The sequence below is a fragment of the Haemaphysalis longicornis genome, unplaced genomic scaffold (genome assembly GCF_048455015.1).
Source record: "Haemaphysalis longicornis isolate Haplotype H1 unplaced genomic scaffold, Haemaphysalis longicornis Haplotype H1 scaffold_13, whole genome shotgun sequence".
Taxonomy (NCBI): domain Eukaryota; kingdom Metazoa; phylum Arthropoda; class Arachnida; order Ixodida; family Ixodidae; genus Haemaphysalis; species Haemaphysalis longicornis.
Window position 1 is genome coordinate 15,441,997 of NW_027526233.1, and position 19,711 is coordinate 15,461,707.

The 19,711-nt window shown below is 47.9% G+C and overlaps 1 protein-coding gene across 1 annotated transcript in view; it reads left to right on the forward strand.

Annotated features, from left to right (window-relative positions):
• The window catches only part of LOC144163713 (uncharacterized), a 37,032-nt gene extending 35,129 nt beyond the window's left edge, over positions 1-1,903 (forward strand). Inside the window, exon 6 of the mRNA XM_077694465.1 lies at positions 1,571-1,903. Coding sequence (XP_077550591.1) covers positions 1,571-1,634 — 64 coding nt within the window. The 3' untranslated portion in view covers positions 1,635-1,903. The remainder of the gene's footprint in view (positions 1-1,570) is intronic.
• The last annotated feature ends 17,808 nt before the right edge of the window (positions 1,904-19,711 follow it).

A 19,711-nucleotide genomic window follows, 5' to 3' on the forward strand; every position in this document is an offset into this window, starting at 1 on the left:
CCACCTATTCCCCGATGATTGTGTCTTGCACACTAATAGCACTGATGATCAAACGAAATTACAAGCAGACCTTTTAGTAGTAGTAAAATTGTGCAAAAATGGGGAAAATGTCTCTCAATGTCACTAAAGCAAAGTATTTTCTTTCCACAGGCGTAACCAACCACTCACATACAGCCATAGGCTTAATCATACAGCTGCTAACACATACAAGAATTTCGGCATTCACCTTACCAGTGACCTTCGTGGTCTACTCATATCGATCACATTTCATGGTTAGCTCAGAAATCTTTTTACTTCCTCCAATGCACCCTAAAACACGCCCCTCAGCCACTCAAATTACAGGCTTATACCACGATCGTCCGCCCCAACTTAGAGTACGCTTCAGCAATCTGGGACCCTTAGCAAACTTACCTTATCGAGAACCGAGCACCCATTGGAAATTGCGCCGTTAGGGTAACATATTCTGACTTCTCTTCCATCACACGTTTTAAAGAATGAAAACAACCCGCCAACTTTTCTCTCCTCACTCACCACCGAAAACTCGCCGAAATGGCCTTGTTCTCTAGATACTATCATTAGCTCTCACCCAGTAAGTACATTACCCCCCTCCCACAAACTTCTTGGTGCAGTAATAATTCAATGCAACTATCAAATTCTCGCCCTAGAACCACAACATTCGCAAACTAATTTTTTAACCTGTGTAAAACTCTCGGATCATCTGCCTAACTATCATGTACAAATAGGCGACCCGACCTGTTCAAATCAACACTGCGTGCCATGGCTTCATTCTAGTTCATGCGACGTTGTATGATATTCACCTTAATGCTGTCTCACCTATAAGTTCTACAACTTGTATGATGCGTTGAAACTCATGCCTTGAATTTTTTATTCCCTATGCCACGGTTTCGTTTATGTGCCTTAGCCACCCTCCATGTAATGCTCCTTTTCCGTGGGCCTGTTGAGGTAACGAAAATAAAGTTCAGCCAGTTTAAGTTGACCCCGAAAGGGGGTGAACATTGCAAGGGTTTGGTCGTGCTTCCAGTTCAAAGGATGGTGGTACCGTTATGGCTGTGAAAGCCGTTTGTTTCAGTTGGAGGTGGAAGGTGGAAGCGTTTGGGGGGTTCAAATTTTGACACGCGTTTGATTCGCGGGGTGGTCTAATTATTCTCCACCACAGCGCACCCCAGGCACAGCTTCAGAACATGAAACCTTAACAATTTGAATTTTTTTAACTTTAGAAGTTGCGAAGGTGTGAAATTTAAGACGGTCGGGGTTAAGGACATTGTTACGTGCAAAGAGATTCGTGTGGACAAATTGTGTGCCTCATCTGTATTAAAAATTGCCGCCTTTGTCACCTGTTCCACAAACAGAAACAATGCGGTGTGAAGCCCATTGCTGCTGAAATTTGAAGTAACTAGAGTTGCGCGTGTCACCAAGTGCAGAAGCTAGTGGCTGTAGGTAACAAAGATGCATGAATTCATTTAGGCACAGCCCTTGTCATTGTAGCTGTCATTGTATTGCACCTGAGATTGTACCGCTGCAATGTAAGTCTTTCTTCTTCTCTTTTCAGGAAACTGCTTCGGCCAGCTCGAAAACCATTGTTTTTGTTTGTTTGTTTCTTCGTCGCTTTTTAATTGATTTTTTTCCTTTGCTTTGTTTACACTCTTTAATTAAACATTGTTTCTTTGTTTGTTTCTTTACTTTATAAAACATTTAAAAAATAACTCGTGATAAGCAGATGAATCTGTGTTAAATTGTATTCGCGACTATCCTTGCATATTTCCGGAAACCCTGCATTGTATTTGTTTACTTGTGTTTTTGTTTTCAGTTCGGTCACGCCAGGCTGTTATCTGTTCTAAGCGAAACGCATGTTTCGTCATTTTGCACATCAGAGGTTATCGAATATTCTTCTATGATCCCTCAGCGCTCTCGATTTAATTCGACGGTTCGAGAAACAATCACGCCGAGAGATAAATACCGTTAGGGAAGACGGCGCGGCATTTGATTCGCCCACACTCACCTGCACACGCCCCTCTGTTGACTGCTGCTTCGTCGCCTGTGTATTCTTTGAGTTTTTACGCTAGCAGAAGTTCACTTAACAAAAATGATTTTCTTTCAAGACAGTTTTAGTGTCTCTGGGTACGTCACGATATGATTACTTGATTGTCTTGAGGTGCTCGTTATGTCACAACGGGGAATTCCCTTTAGAGGGAATGCACCGAAACTCCTTGAAAAGAAAATGAAGACGAATTTCGCACCGAATAGAGGTCCAGTCATGAAGGGCCCCCACAGAAAGCGGCGTCAGTGCCAAATACGGAAAACGTTTTGCAAAGGGCCACTCCGAGAGAGCCCGATGAGAGGAGAGACAGACGGTCGGGGCCAGGTCTTGAGAACGCCCTTCAAGTCTGGGTTGGAGCACGTCGGCAGCACGTCGTTCCCAGCATAAATGTCGCATGCCCAATGTTAGCACTGGCAACCCAGCGGTGACGATCGGGAGCCTGCGTCGAGCACCCGTTGGCCTGTGTACTCTGACGCTCCCCACACAAGGATCCTCTCGGGCGTCTCCAGCTGCAATAGTGACGGTCCCCAGAAAAGGGAGTGCTTCCTGCTGCACCGGCTACTGCAAGGTCAGCCACACAAAGGCCACTTAGGTACACACGACGACTGCGCGCAGCGATGCCAGCACCACGACGAGATGGCTACAACCACGTGGCAACCACGCAACGGGTACACCACGTCAGCGCCGAAGACTGGGACACGCAGGGAAGTAGGGGCGAGCAGTCTAATCATAGGAGATATTTAGACTTATTGCATTTAACATTGTAGAGACCGTAACTAGAACTTGAGGAATATATTATAAGTGAGAGGATTGGGGTTCTGTGCGAGAGATTTTTGTGTTTGGTTTGGATTGTCGGTTGTGATTCTTACTTAGGGGTACATTGTTGATCGGCTTTGTGCTGTTTGTGGCTAGTGTACTTAGAGTTTTCCGTGTGTGTGCAATAAATGTGCGTTAGCGTAAATTCACCATCGACCTTCCTGCGTCCATCTCTCTATGCTGTTCGAGACACACCAGCGTGACAACACTTTCAGAATGTTTTAGGGAATGGCCTCCCACAAGTACCGGAACGGTGTTATGTATATATTTAGGAAAAGGGTGCACAGTGGCCCCAAGACAAGAGCTTGGGAGGGGTACCTTTGGGCCCTACACTCAGATCAGGTATTGCATCTAGGTGTCCCGAAAGCGTGTTGAGGCCCGCTTGCGTAGCAGTCGCGTGAATGTCCCATCATTGGCATAGGTCTGTTATTTTCCTTCCTGCACGCGCAGCCACCGCGATGTTGACCAGGGTTTGGAATATGAGGGCCGCTCGAGGAAGCCCCACACCATGAGCACAGAGTACTTTCGTAAGGTGACTCTTGCAGCGAAGGCCAAGAACTCAAAGGTGCCACGGCGAAAGAATGCTCGAACGAATTTCTGGGTAAGTGGGGATGTATCACTCTCCGCTAGAGCCTCAAGCAGATCCCGTATCGAACCGCGTCAAAGGCCGACAAAGGTATCTATAGGTGGACAGTTTTTTTCCAAAGCTGCCCGCGTGTACGCCTAAGAGCCGTTCAAATCGGGCGTATACCGTTGTGCGTGCAGAGCCCTATTCGTACTACCATCTGGCCAGCTCCAACAAGTTCGGCTTCACGTACCCCACATGTGCTTGGATCTAGTGAGCCCGATTCTTTCCAACAGCTTGCACAGGGAGCAAAATGAGGCCACTGCGTAAGCGGGCTATATAGCCCGATCTGGGAAAAATTCATGCAACAGTATCGGGTCAATTGTAAGGCATTGGGCAGCTCGTCAAGAACATGCTGACCTTGCCTAACAACTTTAGGTGCGGAGTACCTTAGGACCGCACAATGTCCGTTCGCGTCCGTGCGCGTAGAATTTACAATCGCAAAAAATTACACAGGCACCGGCAGCATTCGAGCCTCTGTCTGGTAGACCAGTTAGCGTCAGTCGTCTTACCCATTGGGCTACGACCGCGAGTTAGTACCGCAGAGTCCAGCACCGGCTTGGATGCAGAGCAACTCCTGGTGTCCAGGGCTAAGACAGCAAGGTCGTCCCATGGTCTCCTGCACTGAGCAGCCACTCCCACATCACCAGGCTCACAACAAAGTTTTTCCTCCTCCTACCGGAGAGTCAAACGTCTTACTCCCTCGCCTGTAACGATGCGGAGTGCCTTAGGACCTCCCAATGTCCGTCCGCGTCCATCCGTGCGAACACCACCATCAAGCGAAAATTAAGCGAAATTCTATTTGTGCCGTGAGTTGCAGTTTCATTTCGGGAATAATCAAGGTGCAACTCACGGCTCAAACCGAATGACGGTCGGGGCGAAAATCGGATGTCACTCAGGGTGCAACTTGGATGTCATTTCGAGTCTTCGTACTCCGCACCCTCACCATCATCCACGGAGTGGAGATGCTGCCATTTTTTTCTCTCTGGGAAGCTTACGAGTGTCACCGAGCTGATGCCATCATTGCCTGATGCACTTCGTACATCAACTGACTCAAGTACCATTGTGCGCACTGCAAAGGTGGGGAACAAGTCTGTTTCTTCTTCAGAATCAACGGTGAATGGGTCGCATGTGCATGCTTCCCCCTCGTCGCAGTCTGGTTTTACAAAATAAGGTTTTTGTCCGGCTGTTGGGGTGCGTTTTATCGTCTGGATCTAGTTTCAGGCGAAAGTGGGCTCCTGTTTGTGTTTGGTGTTGGGGTTGTAACGCGTCCAGTTGCACACAATTTGCGTACACTGCAGACGGATGGAATGGTGTGTCTTTTGTTGAAACCGACAGTGGGTAGGGGGAGGGGTCAAAGGGGTTCAATGTCCCCGTGCGCCACGTGGGAGGGGGAAGAGTATGCCCAACATGTGCCCAAGGGAAACAAATGGTCGGAAGTGGATATCCGGCAAAGCTGTTGTAAACCACTACAGATGGGGACGGAGGAGGGTATGAAATGGTTCTTGTCTCGGCGGGCTGGTCAGCTGCGGTCCGCCAGTTTTAAGGTAAGCTATTTTTACAGGTCATTGTCCATGCCGTGCTCCGCTCGCCGCAGGCTGGCTGGACCTTCACATAGTGAGTGGCAAAAGCGAACAATAGGCTAAGTTTATAATAAACAGCAGTTTCGCGCATTACAACAACAAGACACTGAAATGTTTAGTGGCGTGAGCTCACTTTTTCAACAACGTCCCATGCATGGCGAACTGCGCTGCGCGGCGATGTCGTGAACCCGTCAGTCGTAACATGAACAGCCCTGAAATATATTTAGGCAGTCACATTAATTCTTAATAATTCCGTTCATGCTACGCGGAGTGAAAATGGCAAGGAAAACTGAACCAGCAAGGTTACTCGCATAAACAGAGACTCTCTTCCTTCGGTGCGAGGCTTAGCGGCGTTCAATGTGAAGATGCATCTTGAAACACACTGCTATGGGTGTACGACATCATCGTCGCACTTCTGACGCTCTTGCAGACCACCTTACATTTCCGATGCAATGTACAGTCAGAGAAGACTGCGTGTGCAATCGACCAACACGCCTACACCACCGACACCACGCTGAATACCACTTATCCACTATACGTCTATGGATTGGGTTCGACTGGATTGGATCGTGGTTTTATTTCGAAACAATTTTGCTACTCGTGTCGGAAAGTTTTCTTTACTGTTTGCTTGTTATATTTCTTGAGAACTTTATCTTGAATTGCTGATTGTAATATCAAAATTAATTTCCTCATAAATATAAATCTGTAAAGGTTGAAGTTTTGAACATTTCTGAAGGTTTCAAAAGAAGGTAGAGAGAGAATCAACTTTTAGCAAATGGTTGTTGTAATTGAATACTATCCAAATACTATCCAAAATGGCTCTCTGATTTGGTGATCATGTTGGAGCAGTCAGTAGTATTAACTCTATGGTTGGAGCCAATGGGTCCAATTGGACCAACCGGCCATCTTATTCGGGCCAATGAGCCCAATTTAAATCGCTCCATTACGTTCATTGGACCGATTGCGCTTTCAATTTGGCCCATTTGGTTCCATTTGGACCCATTTGGATACGATTTAGACCCATTGTGTTTCAAATTGGATCGTTTGGTCGGCAAATGGTTATTTTCAGCTGGGACAGAGTTAGTGTCATTCGTCTTACCCATTGGGCTACGACCGGGGGTTAGTACCCGGGAGTCGAAGGGCTTACTCCCGCGCCTGTAACGGTGCGGAGTACCTTAGGACCTCCCAATGTCCGTCCGCGTCCATCCGTGCACACACCACCATCAAGCGAAAACCAAGCGAAATTCGATTTGAGCCGTGAGTTGCAGGAATTCATTTAGGGAATAATCAAGGCGCAACTCACGGCTCAAATCGAATGAAGGTCGGGGCGCAAATCGGATGTCATTTCGAGTCCCCGTACTCCGCACCCTCGCCGTCATCCACGAAGTGGAGATGCTGCCATTCTCTCTCTCTCTAGGCTGAGGCTGGCTACCGCAGTACGCGCAGCTCTCAAGGAACTCACGCTGCGCGATTGAGGATCCGAACGCTGAGCAGCGATGCTTGGGCTTAATTAGCCGCGTCAACATTCAGGTTTTCGTAAACCAGCCTAAGGCTCAATAAAGTGATTCCTCTTCCTCCTTCTAACGCGCGAACAAATTCCGTCTCGGCGGTGCGAGCGAGCCTGATGGATCGCCTCATCTGATGTCAGCTTCGTGCTCCTCGCCGCTCGGACGCCCAGTCCCAGTGCGCCCTGGTCGACAGGGCTCGGGCCTATACAGCTGCGCTTCCGCGGCTCCACCCTCTGTACTAAGGCTGGCCAGGAATAAAACGTGTTTCTCTCTCTCTCTCTCTCTCTCTCTCTCTCTCTCTCTCTCTCTCTCTCTCTCTCTCTCCGTGCTGCGGCAAAGCTGGTCTGAACGTTATTCGTCTAACCAGCCAACAAGAAATCTGTCTCGAGCCAAGCAGCTTTCCACCTCTGATTTGCTGCGTCTGTATCGCTTCGCCAGGTTCTGAAGCTCAAGGGTCGACTGAGTCGCCAGGCTGCTGCATTCGGCGGTGGTAGCGTGTACTCTCGTAGATCTCGTTGATGGCGTGGACGAAATAACGCGACACGGTGTGCTTGACTGCGGCGATGTGTTGCGACTGCGGTGCCGATAGTCCTAGCGAAATAAGCAAGATCCGCGTCCGCGGTCCCATGACGTAGAGTAACGTTCGAACCACTCGCACCCGGTGAGTCGAGGTCAGAGGCGAAGACGTAGTGTTCGAATGTGGCGATCCACGTAAGCCATTCTCCCGGATTCGCCGAGAAGAACGTGGCCGGCGCTTGTAGTGCCGAGGCGCCGACACGGACGATGGGGACATCTGGGTTGCGAAACTTGTCTGAACACTTGTGACAACATGTTCGGAGCCCACGAGAGAGACGACCGACTCGTCCAACTGCAGGAATGGAGCTCCTTTATTCCAGCACAGCAGGCTTCGGAGCACATGCTCCACGCCCCGCGCTGTTGTTGTTGTTCCACGTCTTATGGCGCATACCCACGCGGGGGATTTGCCAGGAATGAGCAAGGAGGGGGCTAATTCGCCCGCTCACAACTTAAAAGTAGATACCTATCCGTTGGCATCCAGTAGCAGCGCGAGATTAGGAGGTAGAATTGGCTAAAACTTGAAAGTTGCGGCGGAATTTGAGAAAACATACCCGTAATAATAAAGGCTAACAGGGCAGATGCCTGTTCTCGAACACATATTCATGAATGGCTGCAGCCACCCCTCTGTGACAATTTCCCAGTGATGCGCCCCCTAGCGACAGTAGTACGGGCATGGAGATAGGAAGTCCGATTCGTTGTAATGGCCTGATAAGATGACGTCTGATCATTGTAAAACCACGGCAATGTAATAAGAAGTGATGTAGTGTCTCATGTTCACCGGAAATAGCACGTAGGGCGGAGGAGGCGAGCAGAGACCTGTACAGGCATTTAGAACTCTCACGCGCACACGCACACGCGCCGGATAGGCCAGCGGACCCTACAGCCAAGTGGCCTGTCAAGACTGTCCCCTGTTGCAAACGCTCCAAATATCCTCCAGACTTGCATCTGGGTAGTTTTTGCATTTTTTCCCTCGAAATTCACTTGTGTGAATACCCACCTTTTATGCTTTTGTGATGTTTTATTCACCATACATATTGCCTGGTTGAGCGACTTCTTCGTCGTCTGTCCCCCCGAACGAGTACGAGGCAGCCCCATCGTCACCCGCAGTGAGGGACGCTTGGAACAGAAGAGAAAGCACGTATCTCCACAGGTAAAACTGAAGGCCTTTTTCGCACATTTTTGATGCAAGGGGGTCACCGCTTAAGGACTGCATGTTCTTTTCATCGCACAGTCCAGAAGAGCAACTTCAGCGATGAACAAACAACAGGACTATTCTGCCTGCGAGCACTCCGACGGAAAGGAACAAAACGTCAGAACTACAGGTTTCAATGTGCATTATAAATGTGAGTATCACCGTCTCTATCACGAGCACAAAATGGGTGAAACCGTTTTGTCTGACTGACGCTCCTAACGCGCGCGGATTTCTCCTACCGTATTCATTAGATCACAAGGCGGTCACGATTATAAGGCGAAGGTGCAGTTTGTGGAGTTAAAAAAATTGCCACATATATATATGCTGAGCTTCGAAGGACTTTGTGACTACGGATTTTGGAAAAAAAATTTGCCTTATATTCGAATAAATGCGGTATTTTAACGAAGATCGTGTCTATATTTCTCGCACTTAATCTGCTTATAAATTTCTGCAGCCACGGCAAAATAACTAGGAATGAAAAAGAAAGCGATGTTGTTGGGGGTGCTGGGGTTGGCGGATGTGTTAACTGGTTTATGCAGTGGAGAGGTGGGACGCCAGTATATGCCCCCGGCTACTCTGTTTCACAAAGCGAAGTGTCGTAGACCCGGCTAAAGAAATCACAAGTTTAGGACAGAGTTCGTGGGTTTATGGTGCCCAGTTCGTCCTCACACATTCGCGGTGAAAGGCATACAATATCAGCTATTATTTTGACACTGTAGTGTAAAGTATTGCATTTAAAGCACGGACAACCTTATTTTGACGGCGAGCGTCATGCCATGGACCTAATAGAGTCTCTAGATGCACCATGCGATTGTTCGCTACTGGTAGTTTGTGGTACAATTCACGTCAGTTTGTCCGGGAGCAGAATGAGCAATCTAATGGGAAACACCTTCCTCGGGCTCTCCGAATGCGCAGGATGGTGAGCAGTTAATTTTGAACACGATTCGCATACGATGAAACAGAGTTTCCACTTCACGCGGCAAGACGATAGAATACATGGAGCGATCTTTCACGACAAAGTTCGCGCGGCGGAAAATGCCGACGCAGGACGCTGTATGTTCGTCCGGCTAAACTGCATGGAGGGAAGACACGGTGTCCGCCTCCGCGCCGCCGCTGGGTTGCTTTCGGTATGGCTAACTGAACCTCCATGCCCAGGTCGACGGCGGCGTTCAGTAAACAGGCCCACTGAAGAGCTTCCCGCTTGGGCATAGATTTAATACTACTGACTCGCCTTGGTTGTTCGTCGTTTGACGAATCTGCGTGACGTGGGGGCTCTTCTTCTGCTAAAATATTCGTTTTCAGCCCTAAAGAGCGCTGAAGGCAGTAAAAAAAAGAACGCCTCGGGGAGATTCGAACCAGCGACTCCCAGAACATGGAACCGGCGTTCTACCTCCACTTCATCTCTACAGATGGCGCTTAGGTGCAACAGAGGGCATGTCAACCCCGTTTCTGAATACATATGGCTGGCTGCTTCTAGTATTTTACTGCATCTGAGGCCCTCGCAGTGATATCGCCTGTTAAAGGGACACTGAAGTGATATGTAAACATTGCGGGATTACTTGCGCTAATTGTAGTCCGGAGTCCCCAGGCCATGTTACGACCACTCTGGGCGCGTTTACGCGATTTTATTTAGTAGAAAAATTAATTCGAAAATGCTGTCCTCCTCTCTTTACGCTCGCCCATTTTCTGCGGCGTTTTCGTGTGACGAGCTCGCAATTGGCTGCGCTACTGCACGGCTCCCCGGCCTTCAGACAGAGTCAGTCGGCCCAGCGTTTCGTCCGCCGGCCGCCGACGGGTCGTTGCAATTCGTTCGCTCAGTTGAAACGAAGCCAGGACACGTTTGTGAATGGAACAATGAGCCTTTCTTTACTTGGTTAGTTTGTACACTGTATCTAGCTCCAAGTCAAGGTCACTTCACACAAGCGCTGCACAAGCGCACATGCGACGCTTCGCTGACTGGTACGCCAGTAGGAAAATATAAGCCCTCTTGAAGGCGGGAGCAGAGTCAGCGAAGTCAATATAGGTTTAAGGAAATAAAATCAACTGATATTTTTGCCGTACAGCTTAAAAAATTCCCCGAATTTCCCCGAGGGGAAGAATGTGAAAGTGCGAATGCACGAGTTGAATTTGCGCAGTTCGGTAATGTTCGCGAAAGAGAGTTCACACACACACACAACTACAAAGAAAGAAAGATGCATATTTGCGCGATTCGGTAATGTTCGCGAAAGAGAGATCACACACACACACACACAACTACAAAGAAAGAAAGATGCATTTATTCACAGACACCTATTTGTGTTGTCGTTGTACTTGATTGCTAGAGCGGATCTCAGCTTTGAAATTTCCTGTCAGTACTCCTTTAAGCGGGTACATTAGCCCTTCTCACGCCCGATTCCTGGCCAATCCCCCACGTGGGTATGTGCCATGTCAGCGGCCAGGCAGCGCGCGCCCATCTCCCCCCGTTGCCAAGGAAGACGAGGAGATTCCTGGCCAATCCCCCACGTGGGTATGTGCCATGTCAGCGGCCAGGCAGCGCGCGCCCATCTCCCCCCGTTGCCAAGGAAGACGAGGAGCGCGCGCACCCGCAGCTGTTGCTATGCGGACGGCGGCGGACGCTTCAGGCTCGCTTAAGAAGTGCATTCGCACTTAAAACTAGGGCGCGGGAAGCACTTTTTTGCGCTGGGCGTACAAGCACAGCGGTCAGCAGCACGACTACGCATCTGCGAATGCTTTTCCGTCTACGAAATGCAATTGCTAGAAGTGAGCTATTGTGGAAACTCGGGGGACGCTTACTGCACGAGCGCAATACAACAAATAGTCACCTAAGCTGCTTGAAATGCCAAAACTAAATAAAAGTGTAAACTTGTTGTAATATATGTAACTGATATTAGCAAGGCCGCCGGAGCCCGTTCCGTGGCCGAGTGCTGTGGGGCGCTAGGTATGTCGCCGCAAGTGTTTTGCAAGTCACGAGTTCGAGTCCCCGCGGGTACGTGCTTTTTTTTTTGTAAGTTAACGTTTTCGTTTTCTGCCGAAGTTTTCTACATTGAGTTCACCATTTTTTGGGCCGCAATGTTCATGGCTCCACGAACTAGTTCACAGAACGCGCGCAGGCTGGCACTGGCGCTCTAGCGAGTTCTCGTTGGCGTGCTGTTGCCATAAGCACCGACTGCTTGCGGGCAGTGGGCACAGGCCAGAATGAACAGACCCTTGGCCTGGTGCGAACACGCTTTTTACGATACAGGCATGAGTGAGGCAAGCTCCAAATATGTGGGAAAGCGCATGGCATTTGAGTGTCTGCGGGGACGCGGAGGGCGTTCATGCACTGCATAGGCCTCGGCTAGTGAATGCTACGATTCCAAGCCGTCCTGGGAGGCTTATCTTTATGCATTTTTACAGCTGACAACATGGCAGAAGCGCGGTACGATGATTACTGAGTTATTGAGAATGCCCATCCAACAACGCCACCGGTTGTGTTTTACAGAACCGAAACCGAAACCGAAACTTGTTTGGTTGCTCACCTTGGGCATCGTCCAATCACGGTGCCCGCTCCTCCCAACGTCACAGCTTTAGTTGGTGCGGCCGCCGCAAACCGCGCATGGTAGTTTTTCTTCTTTCGCGCTTTGTAAAATAATTACCGATTTGTCAACCGGATAAACGATGAAAAGTGTGCTAATTTGAGCCAGTCTACGCAGCGCAAGCAAAAACGGGAGCTTGACAAATTCACTTCAGTGTCCCTTTAATACAAGTTATGCAGCCGGATCGCCTTTATTTAAAGGAGCCATGAAGAGAAAATACAACTTCGTTTAATTTGAAAGAACTACGATTCAATATCTCACTCAGCTTCATTACAGCCACAAAAGATGTTTTTTTAACGAAAAAAAGCAAGAAGTTTTTAAAAACTTTCAAATTTTGCGCCACAGTGACGTGTTATGAGCAAGAATGACGTCACACGGGCCAACAATAAAACATAATTTTCAGTGCGTTAACTGCACGTTAGCATTCAAGTGATGCGGTCAAATGGAACTAGAGGCCCCATTACAGACGTCCAGTCATGTGTCGTCGCGCCAGGTCAGTTAGGCGGCCGCCAATCGCAGAAACAAGGTTCTGTGACGTCACAGAAAAGTTGCGGGAAAGTGGCTAGGGGGTCGCGACTGCTTCACACGTTTTCTTTAATATCTCCGTTATATGTTCGAAGATTGCGATGATATTGGTATCATTGTTATCGGGACTAAGCAGTCTTTCTAATAAACCCAACTTGTATTTTGTCTTCATGGCTCCTTTAACCTAATAAAAGCTATCGCGTGTGCCTGTCCCGGCGACACAAGGTAGTTGGGTAGTTGAGCTATCAGAAAAGCGCGGACTTCACTTCTTGCAACAACGTTTTCCTCAAACGATCTCAGATTTACAATCCATTTTTTTAGCTCAAGTAGGTGCGGGACAAGCGTACGTCGATCAAACTCTTCCAAACCGGCAGTCTGCAGCGGACTGTACATGGCATACTCCGTGGAGGGAAAATCGGAATACCTTATTGGTTCCTTCGGTTTGCCGCTCGCTGCCGCTCCGCCGCCGACAAACTTTTCTGACCCGGCTAGATCGGCGGCGGACGCGCGTCACTGGGCGTTGTTCGCCGTCGTTTCGTCGGATATTCGCTACATGTATTCTGGCCTTCAAGCGAAATCTCGTTTCAAAACGTGCGTGCGGGTTGAAATCTGGGTCCGTCGCTTCGGCGGAGTGGTACACTACATGAGCTATTGCCGTTCTTCACTTGTACCCGAATATAGGGCTAGTACGCTGCTACTTGAGCGGCACAGGCAGCGCCTCCTGGCAGCCGCGGCGGCATATTTTGCTCGTTCGGGACCGGCCTGGTCAGCTGCCCCCAGCGGCTCCCCAGCGGCTGAGGTATCACAGAACGGCGCCTTTACGGGCGAAAAATAAGCCATTCTGCCTACCGATGGCTCATGTTTGCAGATGGCTCAAGATGTTTGCCGATGGCTCAAGAGTTACAAAAACTAGTCTGGGACATCGCCCAAGAATAAAGTATGTTGTTTTTTATGCGCATGTTATTAACGCATCTTATTAACCTCAACGCTTGGTTCCAGCATTTCTTCGTCAACAGCGTCTGTCGGAGCACATGGTTACTCTACATTTTTGTGGCTGCCCTGACACGCAGGAACGTCAGAAAAACCGCATTTCACGTCGCGAATTCGTGCGGGTACCTTTTTCGGGTGACGTGTACACTAATTTCGATGATTGTCAGTTTCAATAGCGCTCGTCATGCTAACATGTAAGTAAATAAGCGTTTTATCTGCTGCAATGAGTCCGACGTTGGATGCACAGATGGCTTACCCCACGCACGCGGCAACTTCAGGGTCAATTTCTGCTCGGCTCTCGTGGCTACTCATGTAAACAATAGCCGTCGTCGTGTGTTAGCCCCAGCCGCGGCAGACAGCCTTCCAGGAGCTTCCTCGAAAGAAAAAAAAGAAAGAAAACGCGCTTTGATGAAATAAGGGATCATGTACGTGAAATATCAACTAAATTTGAGAAATTTAGAGACTTGTACGTGTTTATGGATTCCTATGCCGCTTCTGCCCATCTTGAGGCTTTTAATTGCAGCCAGACTGGTGATTTGCTGATCTTCTTTCGTGTTTTTGTTTGCTTTTTTGGTTTGTGTTATTTTGGAATCAATAAACAGGTGAGCGCGGCGAATAGGTTTTCTTTTTGTTTCATTAGTTCGTTTCTAGCTCTATTGGTATTTTTAGTTTTTCTTACACAAACAACATACATTTACGCTATTATACGACAAATCTGTTAACTTCGCTAATCATGCCCTTTTGTGCACATGCAAGGCGTTTGGCATTTGGTACGTTTTAATAATTTTTTGTGTTGTTCGGGTTGTATTTCCGTGTTCTTCATCATCCTGTGATTGTTGTGAACAAGTAGACTTTTCGATATAACAAGTTCGTAGTTATTCTTTTTTCCTTTATGTATTTTTAATTTCACTCGACAAATGGTTCACCGTTACACTATTGCGACGCGTTAACTTCGATCTCCCATTGTGTGTTATTAGCAAGAAATGCTGACGGATTAAACTTTATATTATATATTTTCTGCTTACCTCCAGCCGCACTTGCATTTTAAACTATTCATTTGAATCACACCATGTTGCAGGTCTATATAGCGGGTCCTGTTTGGGTGTGAATTTCTGCGTTGATGCCATAGACGGCGTTGCTGGCCTCTAGTTTTTTTTTTTTTTTTTTCCGCAGGTGAAGTAGCTGTTATTTTTTTAGTATTTCTCAGGGCTTCCTACTTGTTCTAAACCGCAGAACAGTTCACGCACCGCCCGTTTCCCGTAGTCACGCTGACCCTGCACACGGGATATGCGGACCGGCGAAGCGCGGTACGAGCAAAAGGTGCGGCGCGGATCTACAGGGGGCGCCACTGGTTCAGTTGCAGTGGCGCCACCCCACGAGGCCTATAGTGAGAGGCTACAGCTATAGGAGGGCACGCAGAATCTATGGTTCCTGCCACTTCCCCTGTTTGTGTCACTCCGGAGCATTTTTTGTAGTATGGCGGGAAAATTTGAACCTTCAAATTAAAGGTTCAATTACGCAACATTTCTTTTTACGTTAATGCGCAGAACGTTTACAAGTGATGGAGTGGTGCTACCCATATTTCATGTTGAGAAGGCGAACCTTCGAATATTTGTAAGTCGCCTGAGGCTGTGTAATATTTCACGCTTCACGAGAGCACTTTAGAAGGGAACGAATTTCCCATTACGCCAGAGCTCGCACCTGGTAAGAACAAAATTGGCCCCTGTATGTACTCTTTTCGTGGCAAATCGCATTTACTTGGCAAATGTCGACGAAAAACTATCATTTGCTAAGTAAATGCCTCTCTTCATTTTCTCGGTCACCTCTCATGCTGTTTCTCTCCCGTCGCGCTCCTCCTTGGTAAACACGCTGGAGGTTTGATGAAGTCAATTTAAATTTACCACGCTCCACTGCTCCAGGCCGGGAGGATAAAGTCCCTTTATTTTGGGGCTTTACGGGTGCCTCGATGCCAGCGCTGCCGCACGGCAGAGACACGCTTGAACTGAGGCGCCCTACCTTGCCCTTCTCCACGTGCGTTCCAAGTGGAACGGGGAACATGTATAGTAGAACCTTTCCTAACTGTTGCCGGTTGACTTCTTAAAATGCCGCAGGACGTTATAGTGGCGCGGGTGACATCAGGCGACGGAGTGATTTTTTTTTATCAGTGGATGTAGTGTTTTAAAACCAAGCATTCATAAGTTTTTTTGTACAGTAACATCGCAAATACCACTTATGTATTGATTTTCTGCCTCACATTTTTGCACTGTTTTGTCCTTGTTCAACAATGTTGACAAGTATGAACATTGACACCGCACTTGCATATTTAGATTTGGATGTGGGTATATAAACCTATTACGGAGCTTAGTATTCCTTTCGTCAAAAATCGTCCCTTACAATAACCAATAACACCCCCGAAAGAAATGTTTGGCTACGGCCCTGCCTACAGGGCACACTCAACATGATTAAAACTTGTCGAATTTCAAGAGGGTTCATCGCACCAGACTCCACGAAGCTTGAGTGATAGCTTGTTACCGCTGCACGAAATTGGACTCAGGTCCCAACCATGGCAGCTTATATGAGAAAGGAGTTAATGATGCGATAGCGGGTTCCATTAAAAATTGTTATCTGCACCGCTTACTAGAGCGGCAATCGAATACCCGCCGCAGTGCTAAGCCGAACACATCTGTAGGCGGACCTGTAGGCAGACCGGCCGGCTTCTCCGAGCGCGCGCCTTGCAACCCACTTTCTCTATTGTCGCGCGTCGTTCTCTAGCCGCGGCAGCATTCACACTCGCAGCGCCTGCGTCACGTCCACGGTCGCTTTATAATTAAGCGCCTCACGAGATCAGTACGTGGGGGCATTTGTAGAAACTGCCGGCGACGCGGATTCGACAGTGCTACGGCAGATCTGCTCTCTTATATTCCTCCGATCGGAGTCCGGCGGTCACGTGGTCAGCTTTGTTCACAAAAGATCCATCGTTTCGTGGCACCCGCTGAAACCGAAGCTGCGACTGGCCGCACTGAAAATACCTCTAATTAAATCACCGTCGCACGCTGAAGTAAACGAGGTTTCTACAGGTGATAAGTAGGTCACTAGCTAATTATTGCAATAAAAAACTTAGATGCAAAATTTTTGTGTCAGTGCCCCTTTAAGTTAATCTTACTAAAACTCTCGAAAATAGACTTGATACGCTGACCAGGAAGCCACAAAATTAACATTAGGGCTTCCCATCAACAGTAGCAATAAAAGGCTGGAAGCTACGGGAAGAGTTTACAAGGTTGAAAAATTAATCGCAGTTCACCGATATAATTAGTTACGCCTGCTTGAATCCACGAAAGCAGGATGCCTCATCATGATTGAATTGGGATATGACCCAAGGCAGAGCAACCGATCCTACGAAACCCCAATTCTAGAAAAAGTTCTGCGGCACGTACAGGTATACCTCCGATGCTAGGGCATGTGGATGTGAGAAAACACCCCAGCCACCGAAAAATACATACGATCCAGCCATTTTTTGCAAAAAGCTCGCAAGGTACCCGGACAATAATCATGTTTTCACAGGCGCGGCCAAGTGCGGCAACGCGTGTGCGTTTGACCACGTGACCACCCAAGGAGAAGCGAACGCTGGTGTCCGCAGCTGCCACATGGTACAGGAGGTAGAAATTCTCGCCACAGCCCTCGGCGCAGCTCATCAAACCCACGCTAATGGAACCACCAGTATTTACACCGATAAGAAAAAAGCGTGCTGTCTTCTGGTCTAAAATACCAGCCATCGAAGCGCGATACCATTTTTTTTCGGACATGAAATGACCACTTAGCGTGTACTGGATCTCTGGGCACACTGGTATGTCGTGGAATCGAGAATTTGATTTGCTTGCCCGCGAAAACCTTACCCGGACGCCCGACAGCAGTGACCAATTCGAAGACCCTAATCCAGCAACCCTCACGCTCAAGGCGTATTTATTGGGTTTGGGGTGAGGTGACGGCAAAAGCCTCTTATCCGATAACAGATAAGAGGGTTTTGCCGCCCCTCCACCCCAGACGGACACGGGTAACCCTCAAACAAGCGACGACAAACAAGCGACGACAAACACGCTTTTCACGGCAGCTCTACTTCACCTTCGCTAAAACCATAAAGACACAACCTTCCCTGCTGTGCACGCTGCAATGTACCGCAGGATCAAACCCACTTCCTGCGGGACATCCCAAACCCCGAGCCAATTAGGGCACACCACATTAGAGAGTGGCTGACTACCGCAACTACGTTTGAGGAGCAGGGGAGCCTGGAGGACTTCATCGTGAAGGCCACCAGAAGCCACCCGGAAGGATGTGGCTCTTAGCCTCCCCCGCCGCTCCCCGTTACCCCTTTTCTTTCCAATCGGAATAAAGTATTCTCTCTCTCTCTTTTTTTTCTTCGTGCAGACTTGGAAGAAGCCGTTGTACAGTTTCACCGTACACAATCAATTAGTTATCCGTCAATCTAGTTATTCAATGTGGTAGAAAAGCGCAGTGCACGGCAACCGCCACATACTGCAGACCCAGTGCACCACAAAACTGAAATATAAAAGAACATCCTCATAAACACTGACACCAACGAAGACGAAATGCTCTTCAAAATTGCTGAAACAGCGCAATGGGTGGAACAAGGATTAAGACTACAGGTCGAAGGAAGCGCTTCGTCTTATAGCCCTTGCCTCTCCAGTATATTGCGCGTCTTCCGCAGGTTCCAACATGTACCAACCAGCTCAAATTTCCACTTTGTTGTATAGTGTGTGTTCGCAAGATAGCGTGGCGCGCTTCCTAACGCAGGTTCCAACCGGGTACTTTGGGTGGGGCTGGCTACAATGTGCGTCTTGGTGCTACCCCTGATTTGGTGGACACACCCAGAGCCCACCGCATCTGGGTCCATACAGTTGGCCAACCGCTTCGAGGAGGTTCCTGTGGGGGTTGTTGTGGCGAGGAGTTGGACATTTAATTTACGTAAGTATTAATTTTTTTCAGGAATCGCCGCCTACCCTCTCCACCGTGTGGTTAACCATTCTGCGGGTGCGCTTATTGAAGCTTCTATCGACGTCCGTACACGGCGTTGGCAACCTGTTCGTGTGCGTGCACAATGTTTGAACAACGGTAGCCACACCGTGGTTGATATGAAAATATTAGACTGAGGAGTGTTTTGTCCCACCCGCACAACGCCCTCACACGTGTTGGAAAACTGCAACGCCCAGCATTTAAAAGCAAAATATTGCGATAGTTTTCATGGCAAGGTTTCCACAGCGCAGCAGTTCAGGGCCCCCCGAGTTCATCGTTCATTCGCAGGAATAGAACTGTTAAGAAGAAGAAGAAGAAGAAGACTTTATTTTTCAGCAGACGTTGTTACAATCCCTGCTGAAGGGGCAGGAGCTAAAGGCATTGAGTGCCTGACGAGGGCTCCTGACCCTCTGGAGTCCACAACAGAGGTGTTCACAGTAGAAGACATGTTCAAATCAAATATGCGTGCTTAGCAATAAGATACAGCAATACAGAGAAAAAAAATAAGTAAATCGTGAAAAATACAAAAAATCGTACATTTCCTATAATGAGAATCACAAGTTATACAATATACATTGAACTTTTTTCTTCAATACCTGTTGCCAGCAGATACAATACAACACGAAATGTTTCCTTACTGATTGTTCCTCATGTCAATGAAAAAATCATGTCTTCACACAGTACAGTTTATATTCCTTAGAGTGAGACACGCCTAGTGATTGTCATATCTCACTTTCTTTTCTATAAACATCACCTTGGTTTCAGTCTTAAATACGGTTGCACTGGTGCTAAAATTTAAAATATCCGCTAGGATGTTTAAGACATGTGGTACTTGATAAGTGGCCGATTGTTTGCCGTTATTAGTCCTAGTTTTAGGTGTACGTCTTATTGGACGCCGTACACAGTAATGACGGTTTTCTGCGTCACCATATACATATAACTTGTTTTTGTGTACCATCTGCAGGAGTCTAAAGTAATACAGCTGGTCAGCTCTAAGTATTGAGTGTTTTGAAAACAAAGGTGAAGTTGGCATGTCTTGGAATTTCCCTTGAAAATTTTCGAAACACCGTACTATCTTTTTTTGCAGGACAACAAGCTTATTGTAATTATTTCGTGAGGTTGTTCCCCACACCAAGATTCCGTACGTTAGTTTTGAATAGAATAGAGAATAATACATGTTTATTTTTAGCCATAGCGGTACTAAGTGTGATATTTTATAAAGGCATCCAACTGT